Below are 13,710 nucleotides of genomic sequence, written 5' to 3'. Positions count from 1 at the left end.
CACTTTGCTCATGTGCCATCTATGAACCAAAATGAATAAAGTGAGGTAGGAAGCTAAGACAGTATGCACATAGCAGTTAGCAACAAGGCTACATTACTTGGCATCAGGCATCATTCTAAGCATTCTAGATATGTGAACTTATTTGGCCCTCAGAGCTCTTTAATGTGCAGATGAGAAATGAAAGACTTAACATGTACAAGATTACACAGGAGCTAGCTGATCCAGGATCTGAGCCTAGGCCTTGATTCTAAGGCAAGGATTCTCAACCTCAGCACTACAAATATTTTGGGCTCATGGTGGGGCTATCCTGTGCATTGCAGAATGTTTAGCAGCCTCCCTGGCCTCTACTCACTAAATTCTAGTGGCAGACCCCGGCTATGGTCACCAAATACAGTTCTAGCCATTGTCTAACACCCCCAAGGTGGAAGGCAGTGATTACAAAGCTCACCCTCAGTTGAAAATCACTGCTCTCAAGCTACACAGTGAACAGTTTTGCTACAAACACTCAGGAACCACCTAACTGGAAAATAAGCCTTGAATATACGTCAAAAGAATAATGATTGATCAAGAAAAATCTAAATATAGCTTAAGCTATGTAACAGAAATATAACATCTGTTAGGAAGAGAGACAGAGAGAGAGAAACACTTCCACTGCATCACTGCATTCCGTACCTGTTATACCATGTGTTATTGAGCCAGGAGAGCTTTAAAGATTTTAACAAATGAAAGTTCCTACAAAGGGACAATAACGTAACAATAACCAGAATGGTAAGGAAACAGGCTGTGAATCATAACAGCTAGAGGAGCCAGAGAAGGAATGGGGGTGTGTGGTGTTTATTCTGGGGATAACTCAGATGGCACATGACAGGGACAGCTCTGTGTGAAGGGCCCTAGACATGTTCTGTGTGCACCCACAATGCAGAACTCCACTAACAGGGAGTTTTCCAACAATTAGCATTCTCTTTATCAGAGGAGCAGTCCCAGTACAGTGTGAGGACTTTCCAGCAGTGATGCTGAGACACGGATTCTCACACTGGCCAGGGGTTGAAGCAGAATGGACAAAGTCAGATCCCTAAGCCAACACTGAAAATCAAAAGTCTACGAGAGCCAGCCAGATAACATAAATGAGTCAAGCTGGTGTATGTAGTAGAATAAGAACTGGCAGCGACTGTGGCAAAGAGGAATGCCCAAAAGGGGGTAACTACCACTCTATGTCAGGTGATTCCCTCTGTGGGGAGCAACTCGGACTATACTGTTACTGGAATTAAGACTTATTCTATACATCTGCTCTCCCACAATATGGCGCTGGGAGAGGAGGAAACAGCTTCTACACAGCTGCCTCCAGTTCAACCAATAAACAGCAGGACCTGCTCCTGATTGGAGGAGAGCAGCGTACTCGGCATGTGGGTAGCAGAGTTGGGATTGGTGGAAGAGGACTATAAAGGAGGAGAGAGACAACCTGCACCAGGAACATCTAAGGGGAACATCTGAGGGAACACCTGTGCAGCCCCCGAGAGAGCCGGCCGGTGATGTGCCGCTCCCCTGCGGAAGTGGGGAAAGTGGCAGGGGGAACCGCCCTTCCACGGAGGTGGAAGGGACGGTAGCCAACCCGGGAAGAACCAGCAGCAAACCCGGGGAGGGCCGAGCAGACAAAAGAACAGTGCAGAGTCCTGTTTCGTTCCTCCATGAAGACGGGGAGCGACATAATGGTGCCGTGACTCGGATATGAAGCCTAGGCAGGGTTTAGTGTCGTTCTTCCACGAAGAGGGGGAGCGATATAATGGTGCCGTGACTCGGATAGGAAACCCAGGAGGGAAGAAACGGGAAGAAGTGGGAAAATACCAGAGAGAGAGACTAGCAAAGAGCCTAGGGGAAAGCTGGACAGAAAAGGTGCCGGAAGAAGCTATTGAAAGCCTAGGCATAGACTCGGATACGGACTGTGGGAAAGAAGTTAGGATTTAAAGTGAAAGCAAGAAGAAACTTAGACTCAGATACGGACTGCAGGTTGAAAGTGAAAGTGAAACCTATAAGAAACTTAGACTTGGATACGGACTGTGGGGAGAGGCCAGGAGAAATGAGGGAGGAATATTGTTGGAAGAAAACTTAGGGAAACATACCGGGTAGAGAAAAATGTTAGGGAGGATGAAGCCGCGAGTGCAGGCCGAGGCGGAGACGTAAGCCAGCTTGGAATTCTTCAAGTCAGCCTGGGGAGCAAAAGGCGAAAATCTGGAACCAGAGGCAGAGACGTGGGCCACCAGGTTGGAATTCGCCAGGTTAGTCCGGGGAACTTGGACTGAATGCCGGTGGTGGCGGAAACGTAAGCTACGCTGTGTGATTCGCGGAAGCCGCCGCATGCAGAGAGCATGGGGCGTGAATAGATAGGGAACGCGGGGCTGGCACGAGGCCGTGGTGCGGGCGCGAAGGGCGTGGAGACCGTGGAGTGTGCGCGCGAAGCCGAGCCGTGCAGAGCCGGGAGCCCGCTGCAGGGCGGGCACCGGGAAGCCGCACAGATGAGAGAAGCGCGGGCTGAAGCGGCGCAAAGCCGGGAAGCTGCCGCGGGGCGCCGAGGCGCCGAGAAGCAGCCTCAGGGCGGGCGCCGGGAAACCGCGGGGATAAGAGAAATACAAGTTTAGAAGTAAAATGAGAGAAATAGGAATGCTGGCAAATAGAAGTAAAATAGGAGAAATAGGAATGCCCGGAGATAGAGAAATAGAGAAAAATAAGGCCTCCCCACAGCACGGCAGTGAGAGAGCTTGGATTCGGTCTGCCTGATTAGTAAGGCGATGAGCACCTGCGGGCGGCTAGCAGCTTATGCGCTGCAGGTCACAGAAGACAGGCACGTTATCAACACCAATAAGTCTCCCCACAAGACGGCAATGAGAGGGCTTGGATTCGGTTTGCCTGATTGATAGGGCTTGTAAGCACCTGCAGGCAGTTCTAGCAGAGCAGAGCATGCGCTGCAGGGCACCGAACACAGGCACGCATCAGCGCCTAAAAACCTCCTCACAACCTGGCGAAGAGAGGACCCGGATTCGGTTTGCCTGATTGATAGGGCTTGTAAGCACCTGTGGGCAACTCCAGCAAGCAGAGCAGAGTGTGTGCCGCGGGGCACCGAAGACAGGCACGTATCAACGCCAAAAATAAAAAGAAAGGGGGATCTGTGGGGAGCAACTCGGACTATACTGTTACTGGAATTAAGACTTATTCTATACATCTGCTCTCCCACAATATGGTGCTGGGAGAGGAGGAAACAGCTTCTACACAGCTGCCTCCAGTTCAACCAATAAACAGCAGGACCTGCTCCTGATTGGAGGAGAGCAGCGTACTCGGCGTGTGGGTAGCAGAGTTGGGATTGGTGGAAGAGGACTATAAAGGAGGAGAGAGACAACATGCACCAGGAACATCTAAGGGGAACATCTGAGGGAACACCTGTGCAGCCCCCGAGAGAGCCGGCCGGTGGTGTGCCACTCCCCTGCGGAAGTGGGGAAAGTGGCAGGGGGAACCGCCCTTCCACGGAGGTGGAGGGATGGTAGCCAACCCGGGAAGAACCAGCAGCAAACCCGGGGAGGGCCGAGCAGACAAAAGAACAGCGCAGGGTCCTGTTTCGTTCCTCCACGAAGAGGGGGAGCGACACCCTCCATGCAGGAATAATAGCACCATGTACTGGATCTTCTGAGTGCTTAAAAAAAAGCAGAACAACAAATAATTCAACATTTCAAAACATTATATGAGTCAAAAAAATCAATTTGTGGCACCAACCTCTCCCTTTTAGATGCCCCAAGTTAGAAAGCCCAGAAATTAAAGCACATATATACAGCCAACTGATTTTTGACAAAAGTGCCCAGGTAATACATAGGAGAAAGGGTAATCTCTTCAATAAATGATGCTGGCAAAAGTGGATGCATATCTGTAGAAGAAAGAAATTAGATCTTGACCTCTCATCATATAAAAAACTCAACTCAAGACCTAAATTTAGGACTTGAGACTATGAAGTTGTTGAAAGAAAATGTAGGGGAAACACTTCAAGGCATTGTAGGTGTAGGTGATGACTGCATGGACAAGAACCCTCTCCCAAACCACAGGCAACAACAGCACAACCATACAAAAGGAATTATATCAAACTCAGGAGTTTTTCCACATCAAAGGAAATAATCAATAGAGTGAATAGACAGCTGAAAAACTGGGTAAAAAACATTTTCAAGCTACTTCTCTGGCAAAGGATTAACTTTCAAAATATATCAGCAACTCAAAAAACTCAGCAATATAAAAACAACCAATCCAATGAAGAAATGGGAAAAGGACTGTATAGAAAGTTCTTAAAAAAGAAAAACAAATGACCAAAAAATAAATGCAAAAATCCTAAACATCACTAGACATCAGTAAAATACAAATCAAAACCACAATGAGAAATCACCTCACTCCAGTCAGAATGGCTATTATCCAAAAGATAGACAGTAACAAATGCTGATCAGGATTTGGAAAAGGGGGGACTCTTATACACTGTTGGTGGGAATGTAAATTAGTGTAGCTACTGTGGAAAACCATATGGCAATTTCTTTCAAAAAAAAAAAAAAAACAAAACTAGGAAAGCTTTGCTGTATGATCCAGCAATCCCACTACTCAATTTATACCCAAAAGACATGAACACAATAAGAGATACCCATTCCACCACATTTATAGCAGTACTGTTTACAATAGCCAAAATATGGAATCAACCAAGTTGTCCATCATCAGATGAATGGCTAAAGAAAATGTGAAATATGTGTAAGTATACAATGGAGTATTATCCAGCTTAAAACAGAATGAAATGCTATTATTTGCATCAAAGTGGCTGCAACTGGAGATCATCATATTGAGTGAAATACACTGGACACAGGAAGACAAAGACTGCACGTTCTCCCTTAAACATGGAAGCTGGAATTAAAGAAAAAAATCAAAGAAACAAAAAAGAAAGGTGCAAATACAGCTTTCTCGCACTTTTGGGTTATATCTTTGTCAAACAAATTGTTAAGAATGATATACTATAGTTTTAATGATCTGTGATTGTTTTAAAATTTACTGTATATGAATGAAATGGACATCTTTTCATTTGATTATTGTTTATACTCCTTGTCTATATACCTGCTGAACTACAGTCTTTTTTACTTTTTATCAGTTGAACTCTTTATGTAGTAGAGCATTAAGACGTTGACTATAATGACTACAATTAAAAATGTCATTTCTGGAAGAAAACAAATCAAAAACCAAAAGCAAAAAAGAAATGGCTATGTCTATCAGTTTTGCTGCAAATATAGTGTTTTGTCAAACAAATTATTAAGACTGATATACTACTATCGTTTTAATGATCTGTGACTATTTTAAAGTTTAATATAAATGAGTGAAATGGATATCATTTCATTTGATTACTATTTATAGCCCTTGCCTATGTTCCTGTTTAATTTATGATCTTTTTACTTTTTATTGGTTCAACTTTTTATTTAGCAGAACAGGAAGCCTTTGAGTATAATGCAAATTAAAAATGTTATCTCAAAAATTTTTTAAAAATTAAATTAAAAAAATGCCCCAAGCACTCCCACCCCTAGGAACTACAATGGCAGAATATGCTAAAAGAGAACTGGTACAGATCCCAGAATTACTGTCACGTTTTGTCTGAGATTTGAATCACCAGACCAGCCACTTTAAACTGAACCTCAGACACCCTGGCCAATAAGCAATGAAAAGGATCTGGCGAGTGAATACAACTCAGAGACCGGCAAGTCACGAGGAGCTGGCATTTCCACTGCACGGAGTGTGGATGAGGAAGGGCCTGTTTTCTTTTACATAGATGCATCTCCTTCCAGTGGGCTGCATGTCGGAGTGAGTCAGGAAAGAGAAACAGGGTTGCTTCATTGTGCCAAGTTTTCCTATGGCTGACAGGTCATCCTTACCCTAGCTGACAAACAACCTCACAGCTCTTTCCTGATGCTCTAAACCTTAGTGATCCACCAGGGAATGTTCAGTTTCCCCCAGAGTGCATGGGAATACATCACTCAGGGAAACAACCCTCTTCAACTCTGGTCCTCTGCCCTCCCCAGAAATCCTGCTGCCCCATAGAGATTGTCAGTTATCCGCAGATCTTTGCACTCAGGGATCTCTGCACAGCCATCCACAAGACAAAGGCAAATTTCTATCCCCCACAGTTTTATTTTTATTTTTTCCCAATTCCCATCTTCAGCTATTCCATTTTTTTAAATTTCTGGTGGTACACAACCAACTTTCACAGTTAAGCCCACTATTATTTTAGCGTTGGTTTTCACTGTTGGTGTGTTTCATGGCAATGACATTTTTATGTATAATAAATTAGATTTATTGAAAGGAGTAAAGGAAAAGATGCTGACATTTATTAGAACAAATTTTAAAATGAAGCACAAAGAATTCAAAGTGCCACAACATTAGCAAAGTTAGACGTGAAATCTTACATTACCCTTAAGAATGTTCTCATCAGCTTAATTTGTTTTTACAAGAAACTCAGGCCATAAGCAGCAATGTCACCCCCACTTTGTAGATGGGAATTTAGACAGAGAAACATTAAATTCCCCCTCTACCTTCAAGAAGTAGCCCATGCCATCTACCACCAACCCCCATGTACCAAATGAACATCAGTGAATTTAGAGTTGGCCTCTGTGTGTCCCATGAACCCCTGTAATCAATTCTCCACGTAGTACCCAGAGCAGAACACACTTTTTGTTTCTCATTGAACTTAGACAAAAATCTAAAACATGGAAAAAAAATCTACGAGGCTCTGCCCAACCTGGTCTCTTCCTCCACCTCCCTCTAACCCCCTTTCCCGCTCACAGCCACACCCGTGCCTCCAACACTCTGTATTGTTTCTAGGACATTATGCTTATTTTCCCATCTTGCTGGGGTCTGCTCTCAAATCTACCTCTTAGAGAAGTATCTCTCTTAAGACCCAACTGAGGCCGGCGCCGCGGCTCACTAGGCTAATCCTCCGCCTTGCGACGCTGGCACACCGGGTTCTAGTCCTGGTCAGGACGCCGGATTCCGTCCCGGTTGCCCCTCTTCCAGGCCAGCTCTCTGCTGTGGCCAGGGAGTGCAGTGGAGAATGGCCCAAGTCCTTGGGCCCTGCACCCCATGGGAGACCAGGATAAGTACCTGGCTCCTGCCATCGGATCAGTGCGGTGCGCCGGCCGCAGCGCGCCAGCTGCAGCGGCCATTGGAGGGTGAACCAACGGCAAAGGAAGACCTTTCTCTGTCTCTCTCTCTCACTGTCCACTCTATCAAAAAAAAAAAAAAGACCCAATTGAAGAAGTCAGGATACTCCTACCTGTCTAACACACACACACACACACACACACCCTGCACAAAATGACATTATTCCACACTGCTCTATTTTTCTTCAAGATATTTCTCACTACAGGCACTCATTTTGCTTAATGCTCAATTCTAATATGTGAATTCAATGCCAGCAGAGAGCATATTGCTTTTATCCACTGCTCTATCCTTAGTGCCTGGTACCTACTAGCTGCTCTTTTTTTTTTTTTTTTTTTTTTTTTTTTTTTTTTTTGACAGGCAGAGTGGACAGTGAGAGAGAGAGAGACAGAGAGAAAGGTCTTCCTTTTTGCCGTTGGTTCACCCTCCAATGGCCGCCGCGGCCGGCGCGCTGCGGCCGGCGCACCGCGCTGATCCGATGGCCAGGAGCCAGGTGCTTTTCCTGGTCTCCCATGGGGTGCAGGGCCCAAGCACCTGGGCCATCCTCCACTGCACTCCCTGGCCACAGCAGAGGGCTGGCCTGGAAGAGGGGCAACCGGGACAGAATCCGGAGCCCCGACCGGGACTAGAACCCGGTGTGCCGGCGCCGCTAGGCAGAGGATTAGCCTAGTGAGCCGCGGCGCCGGCCTAGCTGCTCTTTTTTTAAACAGAAAAATGAATGGACTCAGCTCCTTCTAGGAATCAACTAGCTAATACTCATTAAAATCTATGCTTATAGAACACTTAGTCTTTTTCCTTCTCCTCCTTGCTAATTTTATATTTTGAAAAAAAAAAAAAGCTGCATGCTTACATTTATTAGCCTGTTTCTCTCAGTGTTTATGAGCCATCCCTGCATACTGAGCGGAAGGTACGTAACGCATGCCTGGCTTCCTAGGGAAAGGCAGCAAGCACCCACGGCTCATGCCCTCAAACCACAAAGCGTCCCCAGAACTCTGGAACTCTATGATTTTAGGACTAAATGTTCTCCGTCAATTTCTTTCATTCAACATGTTCACTTCAAGGCTTATGTTTTAATGGAACTTTCTCACCTGGAAGGGTCAGTCAGGCTCAATGCAGCGAAAAAACAAAATCAGGTTTAAGATGAATCTTCTTATTAAAAACCCGATGATTGCCTCCTTTTCCAGGAAAGGTGCATCTTCTGGGGTGTCAGGCAAAGATACGTATAGCAAGGCAGCTCCTAAACTCCATCTGACTTTGCCAGGGGCTGCTCAGGTCTATATAGAGTTAGAACCCTCTAGGCCACGGAGGCCTAAACTGCAAACCTGATGAAACTGGCACTAGTGAGAGGCTTACTGCTTGGGAAAGCCCCTCCCCTGAGACATTCCACACAATCACCATAAATGTCACCAGGAAGCCTTTGTGCCCGTCCCCTCCCACCTTACCAGGGTCCATGTAGCCCTCTGCACCTCCCCAACAAGCCGCTGAAGAAGCAACTCCGGGGGGGGGGGCGGTGCTGTGGCGCAGCAGGTTAACTTTGCACTCAGGGATCTCTGCACAGCCATCCACAGGACAAAGGCAAATTTCTATCCCCCACAGTTTTATTTTTATTTTTTCCCAATTCCCATCTTCAGATATTCTATTTTTTTAAATTTCTGGTGGTACACAACCAACTTTCACAATTAAGCCCACTATTATTTTAGCATTGGTTTTCACTGTTGGTGTGTTTCATGGCAACGGTATTTTTACGTATAATAAATGAAGCGCTGGCATCCCATATAGGCACTGGTTTGAGTCCCAGCTGCTCCACTTCTGATTCAGCTCTCTGCTATGCCTGGGAAAGCAGTACAAGATGGCCCAAGTCCTTGGGCCCCTGCACCCGGAGACCCAGAAGAAGCTCCTGGCTCCTGGCTTTGGATTGCTGTAGTTCTGGCTGTTGTGGCCAATTGGGGAGTGAACCAGCAGATGGAAGACCTTTCTCTCTCTCTGCCTCTTCTCTCTCTTTGTAACTCTGACTTTGAAAGCAAGCAAGCAAGCAAGCAAGCAACTCCACCAGCTGCCCAACCTGAAGGGAGCCTGGCTTGAAACCGCCTGCCCTCTGACCAGGCAGGCTGAACCCCCTCTCCGTCCCCTCCCCTCTCTGTCCTCTTCTACTTTAACTAGCCACCTCCTCGCTTTCACGTTTCTTAATGCTCTCTGCTGCAAGAGCTTCAGAGAGGGCGCTGAGTTGCATCTGGGTGCAAATCAACCGGGTGAGGGGATGTGGTTAGGTCCGTGAGAGTTCCTCCTCGCTAAAGAGTTGGAAATAAGGAACCAGCTGTCCGGGGATCTGTTTTGAGGGTCAAGTCCTGGGTGCTGGGCAAGTGGTTCACACCTCAGGAGGGATTTCTCAACGGCACCACCAGTGTGGCTGAACCGTCGCAACAGCCTCCCTAACTCTTCAGTGGCTCCTTTGTTGTCAGAGACAGTTTGCAGACCCGGGTACTGACCTTGAGGGACTCACTGCAATACAGAGCATGGCCACGTGGCTAGCCGCAGCTCCTCCTGCACAAATGTTTGGGACAGCAAAAGCACCGCCCAGTGGCCAAGTGCAAGCCGCTGTGGCAGCCACGCTGGAAGATGCAAAAGACGAGAATTCGCTCTGTGAAGCAGACTACCTGGATGCCGACAGCTCACCTGCGCCTTACTGAGCAGGACACTTCTTAATGACCCAGTGTTCACCCAAGTTTAGTCCTCGGCCCCCTGGGACTTCAGGTGATGGAAAAATTTGCTGGTGCTATACCGGTCTCCCAGCTCAGCATTCTCATTTGGATGGAAGAAAAGTTGTGGCAGGCTGAGCCGCGCGCACCAGGAGACCTGCTTGCCTTTAAGGATCCACTCACACCTCGCCAGCGAGCCCAAGAATCACAAGGTGCAGAGAAGTACGAACTTCTTTGCAGCGACAGGAGCTTCCAGTCGGAGCTCGAGGAGAGGAAGAGAAGAGCAATGTTCTTCTGTTTTCCGATTTTGCCAAAGTTGTTTATAAAGCTCAGGCGTCCTCTTAACGCAGGGGAGAATAAGCTTTGATTTTACCCGGCCAGCAGGAGGCTGCTCCCGGGTGCGGGATGGAGGGTGAGGGAAGGGATGGCTTTGCTTTTATAATTCTGTTCCTGCAGCAGCAGCAGCTCAGAACTGGGCTCCCCAAAAAGCAGTGCGCCCCTAAAGCGTGTGTGTGTCCCAGTAGGTGACCTACACACAAGATAACTCGTGACCCGATTCTTCCCTTCAGCACGGAATTCTTAGGGTTGCTTTCTCGGGAAAAGTTTGAGAGAACTGGCTTTGAGTCCCGTCACCCCGCTGAAGGGCCGGTGCGAGCCCAGGCAGCTAGTCCGGGCTGCCAGCCCCGCGACAGCGCCTCTCCTCTCGCTCCCACCTCGCCGCGGCCGCCGCCTCCCCAGCTTACCCGGACGCAGCCTAAGCTGCTCGCGGGAACCAAGCTCCGCGGGCGCGTTCCGCACTCACCAACACGACCCGAGTGCGCAAAACACCACTGCTTCTAGCCGCCAGCTCTGCGGGGCCTCTGGCCTGGTGCGGGCACCGCGGCTTCGGGGGGACCGGCCAGCTCCGGGGTGGGCAGCGGGGGCAGTGCACTCGGCCCGCCCCGCGCCGCCTGATCGCCCCGACCCTCTCCTCCCCCAGCGCGGCGGGAGGAGGGACAGGGAGGGGCGTGCGGCCGCCGGCCTCCCGCCCGCAGCGGCGGCCCGGGACGCCAGAGTGCTCCCGCGCGCCCGACATCCCCCGCCAGGGCTCGGGTGCCGCACCCCGGAGCCCCACGGTGGCCGGGGTGGCGCTATGCTCCCCAGTTGCTGCTCTCAGACAGGGTCCTGATCAGCTGTGGCAGGCTGACCTGCGCACACCAGGATCTGTTCCTTGCTTAATTCGCCCACAGCAAGCCCATCTTGCTGGTTTCATCGCGTCCTCTGCATTCACGATGTTCACGAAATCACAGCCCACGCATCTGTGGTCTCAAGTGCCCTCTGGGTCGCACGGCCTGCGTGGTGTCCGTCTCATTTCTCCGTAGAAATACAGCGGGCAGAACGGCTCTGAGCTGTGGGCACCTCTTTAGAAGAGGGGTATTTCATAGCTCATTTAAACCCAGAATTAACTGGGGTTTAACTCAAACTTCCTCCTTTATTTTCCAACGCTTTGCCGCCATTCATTTTCTAATCAATTAAAAAGTAATCATTTAAACCCTCAGAAACTCAGTAAAAGTGATTTGATATGCGTGTGTGGTATTAAAGTTTTACATTTTTTAAGATAGTGGAGTTTTTTTTTGGCGAGGTGAGGGAACTGGAGACAAATTTGTCTTTGCACTGAGGTCTCTGCAGGAAGAAGACACAGGTGGTCGCTTGTTTCTCCCATTTACTGGTGGCGTGACCCTGGGCAGGTGCATCCTCTCTGCCTCTCAGTCTCCTGGGCCCTAAAATAAAGATAATCGAAGGTCAACCCCAGTCACCTGGTGAGAATGACATGCAAATGCATGTGAAATGCTAAGGCCCCAGCCTGGCCCACAGAAACATTCATCCAGTGTGTGTCACCTAAAACAAACAGCTTTATAAAAGCAGTAACTTAATAAAGATTTTCATAAAACTGTATCGGCCTCATGACCTTTTCCTGTATTTCCCGGATTTGTCCCCTGTGCACTGAACAGCCCCAGAGTATTAATCTAAAAAGTACCTTATGCCTCACGTAGGAGAACTCCGAGTCCCTCCATTGGTTTACCTTAAAACCAGATGAAGAAGCCGGAGAGCCAGCACCATACCCTAAAGGGGTGAACTTTGAGAACAGGCCTGGAAAGGAATATAAAATATTTTATGCATACTACCTCCTACTGTCATCAGATCATACTCCCCGGGGATTCCCAGGGTAGCTGGCATTTTGCAGATTAGTGCCCTGAGAAATACCCAATGTAGAGTGCCCAGATTTAGCAAATAAAATGGTAAGACATTCAGTTAAGTCTGAATTTCAGATAAATAGCTTTTTAGTATAAGTATTTCCCAGCAATATTTCAGATATACTCAAAATGTATTTGTTGTTTGCTGGAAGTTCAAATTTAATGAGGGCCACTGTATTTTATCTGGCCAGCTGATTAAGTGAAATTAATAGGGGTGGATGTTTGGTGCAGTGGTTGTCTCTTGGGACTCTTACCACTTTTATGGGAGTGCCTGGTTTGTACTTCAACCACTTGGCTTGATATCCAGCTTCCACTAATATATACCCTTGGGGGGCAGAGAGACCCACATAGAGTTCTGGGATCCTGCCCTCAGTCTGGCCTAGTCCTGGCTGTTGTGGATATTTGGAGAGCAAATAAGTGGGTAGATCTATTTTTGTCTCCCTTCCTTTCAAATAAAATGAAAATAAACAAAAAATTTTTTAAAATAAGAGTTAATAATATTTCTCACACTCCAAAAGGCAAAGTCAACACAGACACATAGATTATAGGGTGAGTCTAATGTGGGTTATATTTTAGTTTTATGTGGTGAAAGTACTGTGTTTATAAGTTGGTTCTTTGTTAAGCTATTTCTTTTTTTCTTTAAACTTATTTATTTGAGAGACAGAGATAGAGGCAGACTGACAGCTTCCATCCTCTGGCACATTCCTCAAATACTAGCATTGGCTAACACTGAGCCAAGATCAAAGCTAGAAGCCTGGAATTCAATCCAGACCTCCCAGGTAGATGGCAGAAACCTAACTATTCAAGCCATTTCTGCTGCCTCCCAGGATCTGCATTAGCAGGAGCCTGGAAACAGGGAGTTGGAACTGCAAAGGGAACCCAGACATTACGAAATAGGATGCAGACATCTCAACCAGCATCTTAACCACTAAGGTAAAATTTATCCTGCTCCTCCTGTTGAACTATTTCTTTCCTCTTAATTGCTGCTCCCATTTCCCACCAACAGGTAGTGTTTATTGGCTCTCTAATACATGTGAAAGTGATGGCTCATAGCTTCAATCAATACATTTGATTAAACTGTAAATAATGCACTAGTGAATTTTAATTTAGATAGTGTATAACTAAGTGCCAATTCCATGTTAGTCATTATCTCAAGTCCACACCCTGAATGATAAAAAAAAAAAAAACAGCATAAAATGCTACCCATATAAGTAAATACAGAGTCTATGGGACTTCAGTGAAATGAGTTATTGTCTTGAGAAAGATGTGGGCATGTTCCTCATTGTAAGAGATGCAATCTAAATTGACTGCAACTCAGTTGGACAGAAGGGAAGATCTCAGGGTGGTGTCTATGCTTAGTCCTAGACACAATCCTTCTTGACGGGAAAAGGAAGGCTGTAGGGAAAAATGGAACTCGATACAACTGAAAATATGACAGATACTTGTAAATCTTGTGTTTGTTTGAAGGTGACAGAATGCAAAGGAAAAAAAATTTTTCAATAAAGTCTAAAGTAAAAAATAGGAACTCTAAGGAAGAAATATCAAGGAAATACTTAATGCAAGTGTGATGC

At 46.9% G+C, this 13,710-nt stretch overlaps 1 protein-coding gene across 11 annotated transcripts in view; it reads right to left on the bottom strand.

The window, feature by feature from the left end:
• Positions 1-10,923, bottom strand: part of PLA2G7 (phospholipase A2 group VII) — a 44,991-nt gene extending 34,068 nt beyond the window's left edge. For 2 of the 11 annotated variants that reach the window (XM_017345164.4, XM_051855659.3), the window contains exon 1: positions 10,708-10,898. Coding sequence is in view for 1 of the 11 variants with exons in the window: in XM_051855660.3 (XP_051711620.1) it covers positions 9,696-9,724 (29 nt within the window). In the remaining 10 variants the exon portion in view is untranslated. Of the gene's footprint in view, positions 1-8,297; positions 8,408-9,695; positions 9,819-9,882 lie in introns of those variants that run through there. The other 9 variants (XM_070074025.2, XM_089333221.1, XM_089333219.1 and 6 more) reach the window with 9 other exon arrangements.
• Positions 10,924-13,710: the final 2,787 nt, after the last annotated feature.

The sequence above is a fragment of the Oryctolagus cuniculus genome, chromosome 5 (assembly GCF_051225735.1).
Source record: "Oryctolagus cuniculus isolate XC-2025 breed Fujian yellow rabbit chromosome 5, ASM5122573v1, whole genome shotgun sequence".
Classification (NCBI taxonomy): domain Eukaryota; kingdom Metazoa; phylum Chordata; class Mammalia; order Lagomorpha; family Leporidae; genus Oryctolagus; species Oryctolagus cuniculus.
This window is presented reverse-complemented; position numbering and strand designations above follow the sequence as displayed.